A 19203-nucleotide genomic window follows, 5' to 3' on the forward strand; every position below is an offset into this window, starting at 1 on the left:
GACAATACATGGAAAAACAAAGTTGCATTACTTATTTGAAAAAGTAACTCAGATATTTTGTTGTAAATTTAAAAGTAATGGTTTAACTTGAAAAAGTAATCTGATTACATTACGTAACTCAAGTTACTTGTAATGCGTAACCCCCAACACTGTCTACCCACAATTCAACTTGATTGTGACGTCACAGCTTAACTCTAGTCTATGATATATTAAAGTCCCCCTGTGGTGAAAATCCAGCTTTTAATGTTGTTTATGTGTCTATGTGGTGTTTTTAATATGCTTTAAGACAAACCATGTGTAAATTCATAAGTCGACAGCATTGCTGAGTATTTTCTGCTTAAAACTGCAGTGAACCAAAGACAGTCTCAAAAACACGCTTTGAAATCGCTGGTGTTTCTGACGTCACAAACTACCTTGTAACCAATCAGATCAACGTGTGATCATCAACCAGTGGATCTCTGAGCTGAGTGAGTGAGTGGAGGCGGGGCTCATTTGCATATTCATAGAACCACGTAAATGGGGCAAGGGTGTCGAGTTACATTCAAGATATTTCAAGACATGAAGAATTTTTGAAAGGAAAAAACATTTAAATATGTCATTTTGGTGATCAAAGATGAGTTTTAAGGGATAAAATTATTGACTACAGGGGGACTTTATTTACATTGAGATTTAATCGCATAATACTTGTAGCTAGCTATATGTTCACAGTCAACAACAGCTCAAATACCTATTTGATTTTACATAATTTCTCCAACAACTTATATGCATATAGAATAAAACAAAGTGTAAGTAAACATAAGTAAGAAAGAAATGCTTTCAAAGCTAGCATGCTATTGCTAGTCTCTCTGAAATTACCTACTCTACCTTTAAGGCTGCTCAAAATTCTGTGTAAAAACGTAAATGCCGCACTTTTGACTCACTTCAGCCCGTAGTATCAAAGCACACAGCTGTAAGTGCTGTGTAAATGCATTCATGCATGTATAAAAACACAGCCTGTGTAAAAACACCTAATGCCACTTCAGAAGTGCTTCTGTTCCACTAAAGCTCATCTAGGCTAATCCATTCTGAACGGTTCCAGTCTTTTATTTTATTTATTTTGTCTTCCAAAACCAGATGCTGAGACAGACTGGATTTAAAATAGCATCATAGTCAAAGGCCAGAAATGAAAGTAGATTAAAACTCTTAAAATCTAACATTTACTAAAAATAGTTATCATAGACTATTTTAATTCCAGTATCAGTCTCGGTGTACACATCTGTGAATGACAGAAAATGCATTGTTTTTCTACAAAAGTTTTTTTTTTTTTTTTTTTTTTTTTATAAAATTATTTTATCAATCTTTCCTTCATTCATCGTCTGTCATCTTTGAAAATAATCACTGTGCTTCATATATCCACTAGGTGGTGTGAGTGATTTGATCTGAAGGCGCAAATACACGAACAGGTGAAATTTATGGCAATCCATAACCAATATAAACAAGTGCTTTCAATGCATGTGTCATGCATTTTTAAAAATGTATATAATATATGAATTGAACACTAATGATAATAATAGTAGGCCTTCATGTTTTTTGATCATCAAATCATGATATTATACTGATTTCTGAAGGATCATGTGAAGACTGGAGTAATGATGCTGAAAATTCAGCTTTGATCACAGGAATAAATTACATTTTACTATATATTCACATAGAAAATGGTTATTTTAAATTGTAATAATATTTCACAATATTACTGTTTTTCCTGTATTTGACAAACAAGTTTTTATAGGATCCTACTGTATATACATATTTATTAATTTACAAATCTAAATTCACTGAAATGTGAAAACCCCTAAATAAAACCTGTAAATAAATATTATTATATTATATTATATTACATTACATTATATTACAAATTTACATTACTATATTATTATATTATATTATATTATATTATATTATATTATATTATATCATATTATATTATATTATATTACATTACAGTGGTTCTGCTGCCACTGTTTGCCACGCCCACACCGAGCTACTGGTCTCCTGATTGGTGAATATCCCACGAAGGGGCGTGTCTGTGACTAGCGTCAGTCATTGGAATCGTCTCCACTGACGCCAGTCTGAAACTGTTGCTGTTGTCGCGGGTGGGTTGATGAGGTTCACATACATCAGTGCGTTTGAGGATGTGAGTGTTTTATACCGCGTCCTGGTCTCCGGAACGCGTAAGTAAACACGACTCGTTTTTCTGATTCCCTTCGATTTATTATTATTATTTGAGTGGTATCATGCGTGGTTTGACTGCAGCACTTTGGCATGCTGTTGTACTGCGGCTCTGAGAGTGTTGTGGTATTCTGTGTCATAATTACAGTCTGTCAGGGCTGATGTGGGTGAAGTGCGTGGTTCAGATCCGTGTTTCTATGTGCGCGTGACTCCCACGCAACGCGAACCCGCTCAATGCGACGCAGAGACACAGAAACACACGCAAACCGCGAGATGCGTGACTGAGGCTGGCAGTGCATACATGACCGGTGCATTAGTCATATATGAACATATGAGCACATCAACACATAGGTACTGTCATATTTACACTCTTAAATCACTGTTGTACTGCTGTTGCATGTCATTTTACTTCAAAACAGGGTGTTTTCTCAATTATCGGTTCTTAAATACTCCTAAAACACTCTCACAAGTGAAGTGAATTTGGTTACTACAGTGCACTCTTAAAAAATAGTATTGGCATCTATGGATACATGAACAATCTTTAAAGGGGATAGTTCACCCAAAAATGCTTTAATGTGAATAAAAGCCTGAATTAAATCTAATTTTACTTCAAAACAGGATGTTTTTTTCAATTACTGGTACTTAAATACTCAAACACTCTCACAAGTTAAATAGAATTGTTTACTACAGTAGACTCTTAAAATAATGCTTCATTATTGACATCTATGGATCCATGAACAATCTTTAAAGGGATATAGTTCACCCGAAAATGTTTAAATGTGAATAAAAGCCTAAATTAAATCTGTTCATCATATAAAGCGATTGAGTTTCTTCAGAAAATTGAGTAACCGTTCAATTCATGCATGTTAGTTTTACGATCTCTTTATGAACTTTTTTGAAGCATTAAAGTGGTAGTTGCGTAGCTGTCAATGGAGGGACAGAGAGTCTTATGGGTTTGGAACAACGTGAGGACGAGTAAATAATGACAGAATTATCATTTTTGGGTGAACATCACCATCATCCATAATCTTTCCATTCCACAAAAGGGTCTTTATATTGGAAAATGGTTCTTTTAAAATGCAAGAACTTCTTTAAAGAATTGTTCACTAAAAGGTTCTTTGATGAACCAAAAAAAGGTTCTTCTCTGGCATTACGGCAATTTTTTTAAAACATTTTTTATTATAAATTTTTATTTTTAAGAGTGTAACGATGTCCATAAGTGAACACACATGTATAATTTTCATTTAAAAGATTTTTTACTCAGACATTTTCACCAAATCATGTATTGTGTTACTGTTTAGTAACATATATTTTGATGGAAATGACATTTTAAACACGTTTTGCATTAGAAAACCCCGTCTTAATGAGACTATTTTCATAGATAGTATTTTATGAAGCCTAAATGCACATAATTAATTACAATGTTCACTTTTTCTTTGCATAATTTGACAAAAGTACAGCTGAGGAAATTCAAGATCTTGGATGAGGGTAAAACAATAAAAATCTCCAGATAACAGGCATTTAATGGTTAGAAGTTTACAAGACAGTTTTAATGTGAACTTTATATCACAAAAATAAAAAATCTTTCCACTGGGACATAAAAGTGGCCTATGTTTTAAAAAAAACAAAACACTTTTTAATATCTATAACTCAAATCTGACATATTCACACATTTCTCTGATACTAATTACAGTTGTGTTGTAATCTACTACTGCTGTGTGTGTAATGAATGAGTAGCTGTTCCAATTAGTGCAATGACATCTCTAGTATTCTACAGTAAAGTTTGACGCTTGCAACGCCGAGGTCTTGGGTTCGATTCTCAGGTCTTGCAATGAAAGTTTTACCACATCTAGACGGTTTCTTCTCACGCATGACAGTGATTTAGTAAATGTAGCTCGTTTGTAACCGGTGTTATGATGAGTTAATGTCTGATGAAGATCTTGAGAAGCTTTGGCCTTCATCATCACGAGTGTTCAGTTTTTGAGGTCATGCTGACCTTGTTTACATGGAAAAGGACAGAAATCATCGTGTCTCTTCAGCTCTTAGAGAATAATTCTCTGTTACAGGCAAAAACTGCATTTAATTGCTAATTTGCGTTAAGTTAAAGGTGAAGTGTCTTTTTATTTGGATGTTGAAATACTTGTAGCTCAATATGCAACTATAAATAAACCGTTCGTAAGTTGATTCCACTGAAAGTGCTTTCAGATCTGTTTGTTTGAGCATCACGACCAGCTCGAAACTACAGTTATTGACTCGACCAATGGCATGAGTTTGGGGGCGGGGCTATCCGTTTGGCTGACCAATGGCAGATGAGGGGAGTGTCCAGTAAACCTGTTTGAAACGGCCATCGTTTTTAAAGCTTTAAAATGCAACGTTTAGCCAGTAAAATAAACCGTTCTCACACATAAAAACACGCTTTAACACGATGCACACAGTCTATGTTTCTGTTCTGATTTCAGAAGGTCGTCACTATATTCAGTTCAGAAGGTGTTTATAGTATCAGTCTCTTTCTCTCTGTCTTTTTTCCCCTCGTCCTCCTTACATGTTCTCATTTTGTGCGTCTGGGGACTGAACCCAGAAACACGGTGAGTTTGTACGGCGGATCAGGAGTGTCGTCCAGGTAGATCGGCTTTAAAACCAGCTGAGAAGATTCTTTGTTTGATTCTCGGACTCTCTTTGTAAGCATTAACAGGCTGAACGGCCAAATCTGCCTGTTTTCCTTTAATCGGTATTACCAGATATTTCTAGCTTTTATTTATTTATGAATTGATATATGTAATATTTTGGGCAGATTTTATTTATTTATTCATGTATTTAGTGGTATTGGCAGATATTTGTAAATCCAGCAAAATTTATTTTATTTTTTAATCTGTAAAAAATAATTAATTTAATCTGTATTGCCAGATATTTGGAGCATTTATTTATTTATGAATTGGTATTGGAAGATATGTAATATTTCTATTATTTATGAATTGGTATTGGCATATATGTAATATTTCTATTCTTTAACAGTATTGGGAGGTATATCGATCTTCTTCCCCAAATCTGCGGCGGATTCACGGCCTGATGTGTTTGTGCTGTAAGAGCCGGAGCGTTCACCGGTCTGCTATTTCTGACGTTTAAAGGCTGACGGCTGTATTTTTAGCTCTTTTCAGAGAGGCTTGATTGAATTAGTCCGAGTCCAGAGCTCATATGCAGTGAAAAACAGGCTGCTTTGGCATTTTTATTTGTTCATTTGTGTGTGCGCATGAGGAAGTGACAGCATGACCTCCGTCGAGCTCTGAGCTGTGCCATTCACTCTCTCAGAAAGATTCATTAAGGCCAAAAACACATTTCTTTATGTAACTTAAACTTATTTTAATTGTAAATTAATTTTTAGTCCTTGAGAACTTTTTGAACAAACCATTTTAAATGCAAAATCAACTAATCCATTGTATTTTTTTAGCCCCTCCCCTCTTTTCTTGATCACCTGACTTCATTCTTTAAAGGGATATTTCACCGCTGGAAAGATGAATGTGTATTTTAATTGGGTCATTTATGTAGTAGAAATGTGAGATTATTTTAGAAGTTGGTGCCTTCTAGACTGAGAAAAGCCAGAAAATGTATTTTTGGCTCATGTGGATGAAAGACTACAACTCCCAGAATGCAGTTTCTCCGCTGCCCTAGGAGCCCACGCCCAAGCCACGCCTCCCGGTTACAGAGGGCAGTATCGGGAGAAATGATACGACTAGACTACTAGTCGACTCGAAACTGAAAAGAGGCGTTTTATCGTGAGATCCCCCTATGGGCGGGTTGAAGACATGCGGGTCGAGCTCCTCCTACTGGCTGGAGTCTCTCGCCTCTGGACAAAAAGCCTCAGCTGAAGCTAAATGACGATTTTTGTATCATCTGAGGTTTTTTCCAGACACACAATACAGAAATCTCTCGTCTCAGGGGGACATGAGGGAGGGAAGCACGGCCACTCGAAAATACTACCGGGTTTCTACTGATACAAAGCTTAATGCTAATCGGTGAAGTATCCCTTTAACGGCCACTTTTCCATTGTTAAAAAATCAGTCTGACTAACATTCTTTTTCTGATTAATTAACAGGTTTCACAATTTAAATGGGTTTTGTAAATAGTCGGATTGATTTTTGAATCTCGTTAAAAAAATCGAGTAATCTTTATTCAAGTAATTTTGTTAAATGTTACATTTTCATATGGCAAATACCCTGAACATGTTTATATGTTCAATCTTTGATCACATTCTGAATTAGAAAATCATTATAATGCAGTTCATTATTGGTCGCTTGACAGACGCAAAATGTTTTTGAATGACTGTATCAGGTATAAACAATATATATTGGTTACTGGGTGATATATGTGATTTATTTCTACAATTATTTATTTATTTATTTGTGTATTTATTGGTATTGGCAGATATTTGTTATTTCCAGCTACATTTATTTAAGTTTTTATTTAATCGGTATTGCCAGATATTTATTTATTTATTGGTAGATATTTCAAGCATTTATTTATTTAGTTATTTATGAATTAGTATTGGCTGATATGTAATATTTTGGGCAAAATGTATAATTTTTTTTATTTATTCTTTAACTATATTGGGAGATATTTGATTTCAGTCACATTCCACAATTCAAAATTTGTTTATTTGTTTATTTAAAGAGCATTGAGCTTCTTATGGTCTTTAGTTCATTTGTCACTTGACTGAAGCAAAACAAACGAATCGTTCATGAACGACCAATCAGTAATATGAGCTTCATCTCATGTTGAGGTGTGTGTGTGTGATGTTGTTGGTGTGTTTGTTTTCCTGATCCGTGTTCTCAGTGTAATCGCACTGATGTGACGTGTCTGTCTCCCCTCCTGAGTCCCAGACCTCACGTTCATCACTGATTTGTTGGCGTTTTGGTCTAAAGTGATGACATGCACAACTCTGTGCCAGCGGAAACACACGCTCACACACAGACGAAACATAAAGACGTCCATCTGTTTGTGTGTAGTGCACGTACTGAGACCCAGAAAGACCAAATGGAGACTTTAATTTTACATGAGATGCTCCAGAAAAATCCCATTGAGTCTTGAGTCGAATGTTTTCCAATTATTAATGAAAGACCTTTTTTTTTTTTTCACCAAATAGAATTGCAAAAATAATGATTGTGTTCAAACAGGTTATCAGAAGGGTTTTTAGTCTCCAGTCCTAAATGATCTATATTAAAACATTGATATAGGAGAATTTGTCTCCTGATGTTTCTCCTACATAAAGACGCCAGCAATCTCACATTAGTTTAGGTCTTATGGTTTTTGGCCGCCATATCTCAGCAGCACCAGAAAAGCATAGAGAGATCTGTTCATGTTTGCAGTTCCCTTTGGTGCTGTTCTCCACTAATACAGCATCTAGTCAGCAAATTAATTGCTGTATAATGATATGAAAACACGTACGGTAATGTACTGTAGAACATACTGTCTTTTTAAAATCCGCATCTGAAGTGCAGCGCAGCCTCGCGTGTCAAAACAAACTCCACGAGGAGTCAGTGATGGGTTTATTTGGCCTCTAGAGGGCACTCTCATACTGTATAATAATATGAAAACACGTACGGTAATGTACTGTATAACATACTGTATTTTTTAAACCCGTATCTGAAGTGCAACGCAGCCTTGTGTGTCAAAACAAACTCCACGAGGCATCAGTGATGGTTTTATTTGTCCTCTAGAGGGCGCTCTCGTACTGTATAATTATATGAAAACACGTACGGTAATGTACTGTATAACATACCGTCTGTTTTAAATCTGTATCTGAAGTGCAGCGCAGCCTCGCGTGTCAAAACAAACTCCACAAGGCGTCAGTGATTTTATTTGGCCTCTAGAGGGCGCTCTCGTACTGTATAATAATATGAAAACGCATACGGTAGTGTACTGTATAACATACCGTCTGTTTTAAATCTGTATCTGAAGTGCAGCGCAGCCTCGCGTGTCAAAACAAACTCCACAAGGCGTCAGTGATTTTATTTGGCCTCTAGAGGGCGCTCTCGTACTGTATAATAATATGAAAACGCATACGGTAGTGTACTGTATAACATACCGTCTGTTTTAAATCCGCATCTGAAGTTCAGCGCAGCCTCGCGTGTCAAAACAAACTCCACGAGGCTTCAGTGATGGTTTTATTTGGCCTCTAGAGGGCACTCTTGTACTGTATAATGATATGAAAACATGTACGGTAATGTACTGTATAACATACCGTCTGTTTTTAATCCGCATCTGAAGTGCAACGCAGCCTTGCATGTCAAAACAAACTCCACGAGGAGTCAGTGATGGTTTTATTTGGCCTCTAGAGGGCGCTCTCGTACTGTATAATAATATGAAAACGCATACGGTAGTGTACTGTATAACATACCGTCTGTTTTTAATCCGCATCTGAAGTGCAGCGCAGCCTCGCGTGTCAAAACAAACTCCACGAGGCATCAGTGATGGTTTTATTTGGCCTCTAGAGGGCGCTGCATTTCAGATACGTATTTAAAACCATTAATGCACAAATATCAATTCTACATATCGGTTATTGGGCATATATTAAATGCTAATAATCTGTATCGGTTATAAAAAAAGAATCTGCAATATTTTACAATAATGATATTTCAGATATTTTTTATTTCTTTGTTTTACAATCTCTATTGGTATACTTGATATTTATCAGGTGATATGGACTCTCTCTATAGAGAACACTAGCATGCTGTCTAGTTGAACTTCTTAAATGATGTCCCTGTAATCGCAGGTGTTTTTGATCTACTTGTGCTTCATCAGACTCACTAAACTCAATTCTTCATCTCTTACGTGAGCCGTGTGTTTCTCAGTGAGTTCTGGACACGTCGAGTCTCGTTCTCCTTCAGTTCATCGTGTCGTTCTTTAATGGCTCTGAATATGCTTCTGCCATGCACTATTTATAGCCGCATCCTAATTATCTGTGACCCACACGCGCACAAATACTTAACTCTGCCGCCACACATGAAACAGAACAAACCGGCTCTGAGGAAACATTTGCTCCTTTTCGAGATGAAATAAGATTGTGCTGATGTTGGTTTAGGATTCGTTGTTTTGTTTTGGAGAGCATTTGGTGAAACTGGTAAACAATCACATAGCAACCACCTAGCAACCACATAGCAATGCATCTATGAAACCATTTGGTCAGGTTTGATTTGGACAGCAGATGCTGGTTTACTGATCCCAGTAAAGATGTTTGCAAAGAGTCTGAATTGTTGAACCGATAATCAATCTATCAATCTATCAATCTATCTATCTATCTATCTATCTATCTATCTATCTATCTATCTATCTATGCAGATATTTTATGTATTTATTTAATCGGTATTGTCAGATATTTGATATTTCCGGCTTTATTTATTTATTTGTTTATTTGCTTGTTTGCTTGTTTTTTATTTTTTTATTTATGTAATTATCGGTATTGTCCAATATTTGATATTTCCAGTAATATTGATTTATTTGTTTATTTATTTATTTGCTTGTTTTTTATTTTTTTTATTTATGTAATTAACGGTATTGTCTGATATTTGATATTTCCGGTAATATTTATTTATTTATTTATTTAATTAATTACTTATGTAATTATCATATTGACAGATATTTGATATTTCCAGCTTTATTTATTTATTTGTTTAGCGGTATTTGTTTGCTTGCTTGTTTTTAATTTTTTAATTTATGTAATTATCGGTATTGTCCGATATTTGATATTTCCGGTAATATTTATTTATTTGTTTATTTGTTTGTTTGCTTGTTTTTTATTTATTTTATTTATGTAATTATCGGTATTGTCCGATATTTGATATTTCCGGTAATATTTATTTATTTATTTATTTATTTATTTATTTATTTATTTATTTATTTATTTAATTACTTATGTAATTATCATATTGACAGATATTTGATATTTCTGGCTTTATTTATTTATTTATTTATTTGCTTGTTTTTTATTTTATGTAATTATCGGTATTGTCTGATATTTGATATTTCCGGTAATAAATATTTATTTATTTATTTAATTAATTACTTATGTAATTATCATATTGACATATTTTATATTTCCGGCCATATTTATTTATTTATTTGTTTGTTTGATCATTTGTTTATTTATTTTCTTATGTAATTATCAGCATGTACAGATATTTTGATATTTCTCTGGCAATATATTTAATTGGTATTGTCAGATATTTGATATTTCTGGCAATATTTAGAGCTTTTTATTTGTTTGTTTGCTTATTTGTCTACTTGTGTAATTATTGGTATTGACAGGTATTTTATATTTCTGTATTGTCAGATATTTGATGTTTCCGGTAATATTTATTTATTTGTTTGTTTGCTTTCTTGTTTATTTATTTATTTATCTAATTATCTGTATTGACAGATATTTTATATTTCCGGTAATTATGTTTTTGCTTTATTTGTTTATTTATTTGTTTACTTATAAAATATCTGTCAGTACCGATGATTACATATTTCTAGCAATATTTTTATACATTTATGTAATTGGTATTATCAGATATTTCCAAAATATTTATTTATTTTTATACATTTATGTAATTGGTATTGTCCAAAATATTTATTTATTTATTTACTATTGGTAGTGACAGATATTTTATATTTCTAGCAGTATTTTATACATTTATGTAATTGGTATTGTCAAATATTTAATATTTATGGAAATATATATATATATATATATATATATATTTTGCTTATTTGTTTATTTATTTATTTACTTAAGCAATTATCAGTATTGACAGATATTTAATATTTCTGGCAATATTTCATTTATTTATTTGATTTGTATCATTAGATATTTCCAAAAATATTTATATAATTAGTTATTTTCTAATAGGTGTCAGAAATGTTATATTTTGTACAATATTTATTAATTTATTTATTAATGGTATTGGCAGCTATGTGATATAGACCCTAGATCATCTCCGTGGGGTTTGAACATCTGTCTTGTGTGTTTCCTCAGGTGTGTGTGCTGACAGACATGCTCAGAGTCTCTCGGTGATCCGGTCCATCCCATGATTCCACAGCAGGCCGCCCCATGCCAGCCCGTAACCACGGCGACCGCGCGGGCCGTTTGAGTGGATGAGGAGCCGGCCTCCAGTGATGTGATGCACAGGTTTGAGGTTCTTGGGATTGTGGGGGAAGGTCAGTACCGTCAGTACCGTCACACGAGCTGAAAGACATCACTCAAACAATGAGTTTTCAACTCTATTCTCTAAATCTGAGTGTTGTTGAATGAAAGCGATCACAGTCTGAAGAATCTGATGTGGGTCGTATTTTCATTCTGACAAAACTGTGCAATTATTGTCTCTTTTTTTTGCAGAATAATATCCTGGCATGAAAGAAAACTCAAAATTGCACAGTCGTGTCTGTCTGCAATAGGAAAATGTTGGAAAATAGAACATTTGTATACAAAGCAGAATTTACTATATACAGATTTGTATACAAATTTTCTATTTTGTATAAAATAAAATGCTTATTAAATGCATTAAAGGGGTCATACCATCTTTTATATATATATACACCAAAAAGATGGTATGACCCCTTTAATGCATTTAATAAGCATTTTATTTTATTTTACTCATATATATACTACTGTACTGTATTTTACTGTATTTTCGATTAAATAAACTCAGTCTTGGTGAGAAGAAGACTGAGACTTCTATCAAAAACATTTTAAAAATCTATTTGGTCAAAGTCTTTATATTTAACTTGAATGTTTCATTTTTAAAGCTCTCATCATGAGTTATGAATGTGTTGGAGCGCTAGTCTCCGGCGGCTCTGTGTGTTGTAGGGGTGTGTGTGTGTTGAGGTGTGTGTGAAGTCCACTCTCTCTCTCTCTACATCTTGAATGAGGGTGTGTAAAAGTCTCGGGGGATCAGGTTATTTTTACTCCTTCATCTCTCACACTCTCTGATGCCCCACTAACACTGCTGTGAGTGTGTGTGAGTGTGAGTGTGAGTGCGTGTGAGTGCTTGCGTGTGAGTGCGTGTGTGAGTGTGAGTGAGTGAGTGTGAGTGTGAGTGTGAATGTGAATGTGAATGTGAATGTGAGTGTGAGTGAATGTGAGTGTGAGTGCGTGTGAGTGCGTGCGTGTGAGTGAGTGTGAGTGAGTGCGAGTGAGTGCGAGTGCGTGCGAGTGCGTGCGAGTGCGTGCGAGTGCGTGCGTGCGTGTGAGTGCGTGTGAGTGCGTGTGAGTGCGTGTGAGTGCGTGCGAGTGCGTGTGTGTGAGTGAGTGCGTGTGAGTGCGTGTGAGTGCGTGTGAGTGCGTGTGAGTGCGTGTGAGTGCGAGTGCGTGCGAGTGCGTGCGAGTGAGTGCGAGTGAGTGCGAGTGAGTGCGAGTGAGTGCGAGTGAGTGCGAGTGAGTGCGAGTGCGTGCGAGTGCGTGCGAGTGCGTGCGAGTGCGTGCGTGTGAGTGCGTGTGAGTGCGTGTGAGTGCGTGTGAGTGCGTGCGTGTGAGTGCGTGTGAGTGCGTGTGAGTGCGTGTGAGTGCGTGTGAGTGCGTGTGAGTGAGTGTGAGTGTGAGTGCGTGTGAGTGCGTGTGAGTGAGTGTGAGTGAGTGTGAGTGCGTGTGAGTGCGTGTGAGTGTGAGTGCGTGTGTGTGCGTGTGAGTGCGTGTGAGTGAGTGCGAGTGAGTGCGTGAGTGAGTGCGTGTGTGTGAGTGAGTGTGATTGAGTGCGTGTGATTGAGTGTGAGTGAGTGTGTGTGAGTGTGTGAGTGAGTGTGAGTGAGTGTGAGTGTGAGTGTGAGTGTGAGTGAGTGTGAGTGAGTGCGTGCGAGTGCGTGCGTGTGAGTGCGTGTTTGTGAGTGTGTGAGTGCGTGAGTGCGTGAGTGCGTGTGAGTGCGTGTGAGTGAGTGCGTGTGAGTGCGTGTGAGTGAGTGAGTGTGAGTGCGTGTGAGTGAGTGTGAGTGAGTGTGAGTGAGTGTGAGTGAGTGTGAGTGCGTGTGAGTGCGTGTGAGTGCGTGTGAGTGCGTGTGAGTGCGTGTGAGTGCGTGTGAGTGAGTGTGAGTGTGAGTGAGTGTGAGTGTGAGTGAGTGTGAGTGTGAGTGCGTGTGAGTTCGTGTGAGTGAGTGCGTGTGAGTGCGTGTTAGTGAGTGAGTGTGAGTGCGTGTGAGTGAGTGTGAGTGAGTGTGAGTGTGAGTGCGTGTGAGTGCGTGTGTGTGAGTGAGTGTGAGTGTGAGTGAGTGTGAGTGAGTGTGAGTGCGTGTGAGTGCGTGTGAGTGCGTGTGAGTGAGTGTGAGTGCGTGTGAGTGAGTGTGAGTGTGAGTGCGTGTGAGTGCGTGTGAGTGCGAGTGAGTGTGAGTGAGTGTGAGTGAGTGTGAGTGAGTGTGAGTGCGTGTGAGTGCATGTGAGTGAGTGTGAGTGAGTGTGAGTGTGAGTGAGTGCGTGTGAGTGCGTGTGAGTGCGTGTTTGTGAGTGTGTGAGTGTGTGAGTGCGTGTGAGTGCGTGTGAGTGCGTGTGAGTGAGTGTGAGTGAGTGTGAGTGAGTGCGAGTGTGAGTGCGTGTGAGTGCGTGTTTGTGAGTGTGTGAGTGTGTGAGTGTGAGTGAGTGTGAGTGAGTGTGAGTGAGTGTGAGTGAGTGTGAGTGAGTGTGAGTGTGAGTGAGTGCGTGCGTGTGAGTGCGTGTGAGTGCGTGTGAGTGCGTGTGAGTGCGTGTGAGTACGTGTGAGTACGTGTGAGTGCGTGTGAGTGCGTGTTTGTGAGTGCGTGAGTGCGTGAGTGCGTGTGAGTGCGTGTTTGTGAGTGCGTGAGTGCGTGTTTGTGAGTGCGTGTGAGTGCGTGTGAGTGCGTGTGAGTGCGTGTTTGTGAGTGCGTGAGTGCGTGTTTGTGAGTGCGTGTGAGTGCATGAGTGAGTGCGTGAGTGAGTGCGTGAGTGAGTGCGTGAGTGAGTGCGTGCGTGTGAGTGCGTGTGTGTGTGTGTGAGTGAGTGTGAGTGCGTGTGAGTGCGTGTGAGTGTGAGTGCGTGTGTGTGTGTGTTTGTATGTGAGTTTGTGTGTGTGTGAGTGTGAGTGTGTGCGTGAGTGTGTGTGTGTGTGAGTGAGTGTGTTTGTATGTGAGTTTGTGTGTGCGTGTGAGTGTGTGTGTGTGTGTTTGTGAGAGAGTGTGTGTGTGTGTGTGTGTGTGCGTGTGTGTCCTGCTGTGTGTTCAGCTGTCAGTAGATCAGTTTCTTCTCTCTCTCTGTCGGCCATCAGTCGTGTAATCTCCTCTCATCTGTTCTCTTCTCTCAGATTCACTCGTTCTCATCCTGTCGTCTGTGTTTATCCTCTCGATGATCAATGCTAATTGAAAGCCAATTGATTTGGTTGAGAGTCTGTAATATATCTCTGCCTTCAGGTGATCTACAAATGATTGTGTTTACGAGATGCGCACGTGAATGGAAATGTCGTCAGAGGGAAACTTTGGCTTTTTAATGTGGAAGTTAATTGGTTTAGATTATAATCAGACCCTCGTGGAACTGGAACGCCTGTCACTCAAACGTTTCTACACTTCTGCCACTCACCGTATTTAGTTTTTTAAAGAGATAGCGCACCTAAAAATGACCATTCTGTCATTATTTATTGTAATAAATAAATATGTCATTATCCCATTTACACCCTCGTGTCAGTCCAAACTCTGCTATTTTAGTATGATTGATATACCATCGTTTTTGATAATATTATGAATTAGATTTTATGTTATATTTTCTGTTTTCATTTTAATTTTGTCTAGAGTTCAAGTATTTTTTAAATATGTCTATCATCTAAATAGGTTGTTTTCATTTTTTAGATTTAGTTTATTTATTTTAAATTATTTGAGTACTGCAACTTAAACTGAATAAAAAATAGAAATGTTTACTCAGCAACTAGATAAAATAGTTTTTTATTTTATTTTATTTTTATTTTTATTTATTTGAGTTAATGTTTATTTTATTTAAATTAAAATGTTTTTATAATTAATTTTAGTTAACTATAATAACCCTAGTTCCAAATCATTGAATTTTATTTCTTCTGTGGAGTTTTATTTTAAATAGTTTTATTTAGTTGCTATTTATGTACTATTATAGTCTTTATTGATATTTGAATTGGCTTTTATTGTTAATATTTTCAGTTTTCCTTTTAATTTCAGTTTACTTTTGTAATTTTTATTTGTTTTTGTTTTTTTTAAATATTTCTAAATAGTTTTTTTTTTTTTTTTTTTTTTAGCTTTATTTCAGTTAAACTTATTCCAGTTAATTGCCAAGGCAACATTTCTAATTTAGTTTAATCTAAGTTTTTCATGTAATATTTATATTTTGCTTTAATTCAGTTAAAATATTTTAAAATATTTTATAAAATATTTATATGCTTCGATATTTTGAACGCCAGAGTCCAAATAACATTTCACTTTCATATGGACAAAATAAAAACTGATACGTTGTTCTTCGTGTGTAATTTTTGTCTCAGTTGAATGTGCTTCAGCAACTAAACAGCAGTGTAGTAATTCCAGCTGTTAAACACATTGGACCATATTTAAATACATTTCTGTACATTTTTCTCTTATTTAATGTTTTTAACCACACATTTTGTGTTGATGAACAGCTCTCCTCATTTAAGTTTAAGAGGCCTAACTTCCCATAATGCTGTGTGGCAGCATGATAATGATAATTAGTTAAACTCATTATGTGCAACTGCTCTTCATTTTGTTGCGTTAGGGCTAAAAAAGCTTTCTCTTTAGTCAAACTGAGTCCTTATTAGATGTTCTCCTTATTCAGGAAAAATGGAAATCAAATGCTGATGGAAACTGTTGCGCCTGTAAAAGCGGGTCACAGTTCCACTTTTATGGCCTCGTTTTCTTGTTGTGTGTCTATTCCAGCTCTGGAAAAAGCAGGTTAAGCTAGATCTGTCTTGAAGATAAGCTGGTTTCACTTGATCATCGAGATTCACTGCCGTGCAGAAACTGGTCATTCCTCCTTAGCTGATTGGCTGATGAGAGTGTGTCTCTCCTCCTGATTGGCTGAGGCTGAGGAGTGGGCGGGGCTTGGCAGTGATGCGTTTACCAGCATCACGTCTTTATTGCACATTGAGTTGAGGAGTTGCTGGCGATTATTTCAACGCAAGAGATTCATAGCACGAGTGTGTGAGTGTGTGAGTGTGTGAGTGTGTGAGTGTGTGTGTGTGTGTGTGTGTGTGGGAGTGTGTGTTTGTTTTTGTGATTTATGAGGACAGAAATGTGTATAATGACATGGGTATTACACTGGTATTAAAACGTGAACGTGATTTATGAGTCATTTCAAATCACTTTAAAAACATACTAAATAGTGTTTTATTAAAAATATGTGTGTGTGTTTGAGATTGGTAGGTTTAGGGGTCAGGTTAGTGTGTGTGTGTGTGTGTGTGTGTGTGTGTGAGATTGGTAGGTTTAGGGGTCGGGTTAGTGTGTGTGTGTGTGTGCGTGTGATTGGTAGGTTTAGGAGTCAGGTTAGTGTGTGTGTGTGTGTGTGTGTGTGTGTGTGTGATTGGTAGGTTTAGGGGTCAGGTTAGTGTGTGTGTATGTGTGTGTGATTGGTAGGTTTAGGAGTCAGGTTAGTGTGTGTGTGTGTGTGTGTGTGAGTGATTGGTAGGTTTAGGGGTCGGGTTAGTGTGTGTGTGTGTGTGAGATGGGTCGGTTTAGGGGTCAGGTTAGTGTGTGTGTGTGTGTGTGTGTGTGTGATGGGTAGGTTTAGGGGTTGTGTGTGTGTGTGTGTGTGTGTGTGTGTGTGTGTGTGTGTGTGTGTGTGAGAGATGGGTAGGTTTAGGGAGTGTGTGTGTGTGTGTGTGATGGGTCGATTTAGGGGTCGGGTTAGTGTGTGTGTGTGAGAGATGGGTAGGTTTAGGGGTCGGGTTAGTGTGTGTGTGTGTGTGTGAGAGATGGGTAGGTTTAGGGATCGGGTTAGTGTGTGTGTGTGTGTGTGTGTGTGTGTGTGTGTGTATGTGTGTGTGTATGTGTGTGATGGGTAGGTTTAGGGGTCAGGTTAGTGTGTGTGTGTTTGAGATGGGTATGTTTAGGAGTCAGGTTAGTGTGTGTGTGTGTGTGTGTGTGTGTGTGTGTGTGTGTGATTGGTAGGTTTAGGGGTCGGGTTAGTGTGTGTGTGATGGGTAGGTTTAGGGGTCAGGTTAGTCTGTGTGTGTGTGTGTGTGTGTGTGTGTGTGTGTGTGTGTGATTTGTAGGTTTAGGGGTCGGGTTAGTGTGTGTGTGTGTGTGTGTGTGTGTGTGTGTGTGTGTGATGGGTAGGTTTAGGGATCGGGTTAGTGTGTGTGTGTGTGTGTGTGTGTGTGATGGGCAGGTTTAGGGATCGGGTTAGTGTGTGTGTGTGTGTGTGTGTTTGTGTGTGTGTGATGGGCAGGTTTAGGGATCGGGTTAGTGTGTGTGTGTGTGTGTGTGTGTGAGTGATGGGTAAGTTTAGGGGTCGGGTTAGTGTGTGTGTGTGTGTGTGCGCTATTCTTCTGGTCCATCTTCCTCCCGCATCAGCGCTGCACTGATGTCATGGCAGTGTGAAGTGGAGGATAAGTAACGAGACTCAGAGAAACAAACTCACGCTGACGAACACGAGACCGGAGGAACGTTCTGTCGCTCTCACAGAAGCCGCTGTATTTCCACTGAAACTCCTCAGATGTTCGCTTGACAGAAAGAACTTAACTGACTTCCAGGAATGATGATTTGATGAGAAATGTTTGAGTTCATATTGCAGACTTTGATATCCTGAGCAGATCTGGAGAAACCAGTGTTGTTATGGTTAACTAGAACTATTAAAAATAATTTTTGTTAATTGAAATAGGCCTAAAGTTTAACACTTAAAACTTAAACTTAAAAAAAAAAACGTCCCTGAAACGCCTCCATTGTAGTCTTGAGTTTCTTCCGGGAACGAACACGTCACAATATTCCTCATTATAATAATTAATGCGCAGAATAAAGGGGCGGGGCCTGGTTGAGTTAGTTAGTAGTGTGTTAAACTGGCGGTTATGGTAAGGGACGGGACATTTCCCAAACACACTCAAAGCGCTCGACTAATCACAACACACTGCTCCAGCTGACCAATCAGAGCACAGTGTGCTTTTCAGAAGGAGGGGCTTCATAGAGACAGGAAGTAAACAGAGCGTTACTGACAGACTGGGAAGAGAGGAGCCGCAACAATGGAGAATATGAGGAAATAATCAACATTCAAGCAGGAAAACCTGTTCTAGTAGAGCCTGAAAACAACATCAAGACTCTGAGAAAGGGGGATAATAGGTCGTCTTTAATATATAAACTGAAAATATAAAAATAAAAGCTAATTCAAAATATGAATAAATACTATACTGTAAAAAAGATTTTTTGAAGTTGTAAATAAAACAAAGTTTATTGTAGTACATTTTACAAGAAAATAATATTTAAGAATTTCTACTTCAAAATTTCATGTTTAATTAAGTGTGTTACCGTTTCTTTTCTTTTATTATTTGTGAAATTTGTTAGCAATTTCTGAGTAAAAATGGTTTCTAGTGTATGTATTGTAGTTATATAAGTTTCACTGAGAGACGTGTGAGATTACTGGAGTCTTTTTGTCAAGAGAAACATCTGAAAAGCAGATTCTTCATCACAAGTCTCCATTTGCTCTCCATTTAATCTCATTGCTGTCTAATTAAGATATTAAAGCTTTTTAATGTCTGATTTTTCTTCAATGCTGAAGTAAAAATCATCCTGATCTATAATAAATGTCTTTTCCTTTTCATTATTCATGACAGTGAAGTTATCAAATCTTAACATCTTATTATGTCAGAATATGAAATGGTGGCTCCATCATCGTTAATCATATGAATCATCTTTTTTGGGGGAAAAAAACACACCATGCTTTTGAGTTCTTCTTTACAGTTACTCCAGTTTATTTTTTTTATATATATATATTTATATGTGTGTGTGTGTGTATATGTATGTATATATGTATGTGTGTGTATATATGTGGAAATATTTTATATA

The 19203-nt window shown here is 37.3% G+C and overlaps 2 protein-coding genes across 4 annotated transcripts in view; one reads left to right on the forward strand and one right to left on the reverse strand.

The window, feature by feature from the left end:
* Positions 1-19203, reverse strand: part of LOC311072984 (uncharacterized protein) — a 1552487-nt gene that overhangs the window by 1493105 nt on the left and 40179 nt on the right. The gene's annotated exons all lie outside the window — the stretch shown is intronic.
* LOC311072929 (cyclin-dependent kinase-like 5) overlaps positions 2078-19203 on the forward strand; it is a 62268-nt gene continuing 45142 nt past the window's right edge. For 2 of the 3 annotated variants that reach the window (XM_084098298.1, XM_084098300.1), the window contains exons 1-2: positions 2078-2210; positions 11219-11400. In XM_084098298.1, the coding sequence (XP_083954424.1) occupies positions 11364-11400 (37 nt within the window). In that variant the 5' untranslated portion in view covers positions 2078-2210; positions 11219-11363. The remainder of the gene's footprint in view (positions 2211-11218; positions 11401-19203) is intronic. The other variant, XM_084098299.1, reaches the window with a different exon arrangement.

This window comes from Abramis brama (assembly GCF_963993115.1).
Source record: "Abramis brama genome assembly, chromosome: 22".
Classification (NCBI taxonomy): Eukaryota; Metazoa; Chordata; class Actinopteri; order Cypriniformes; family Leuciscidae; genus Abramis; species Abramis brama.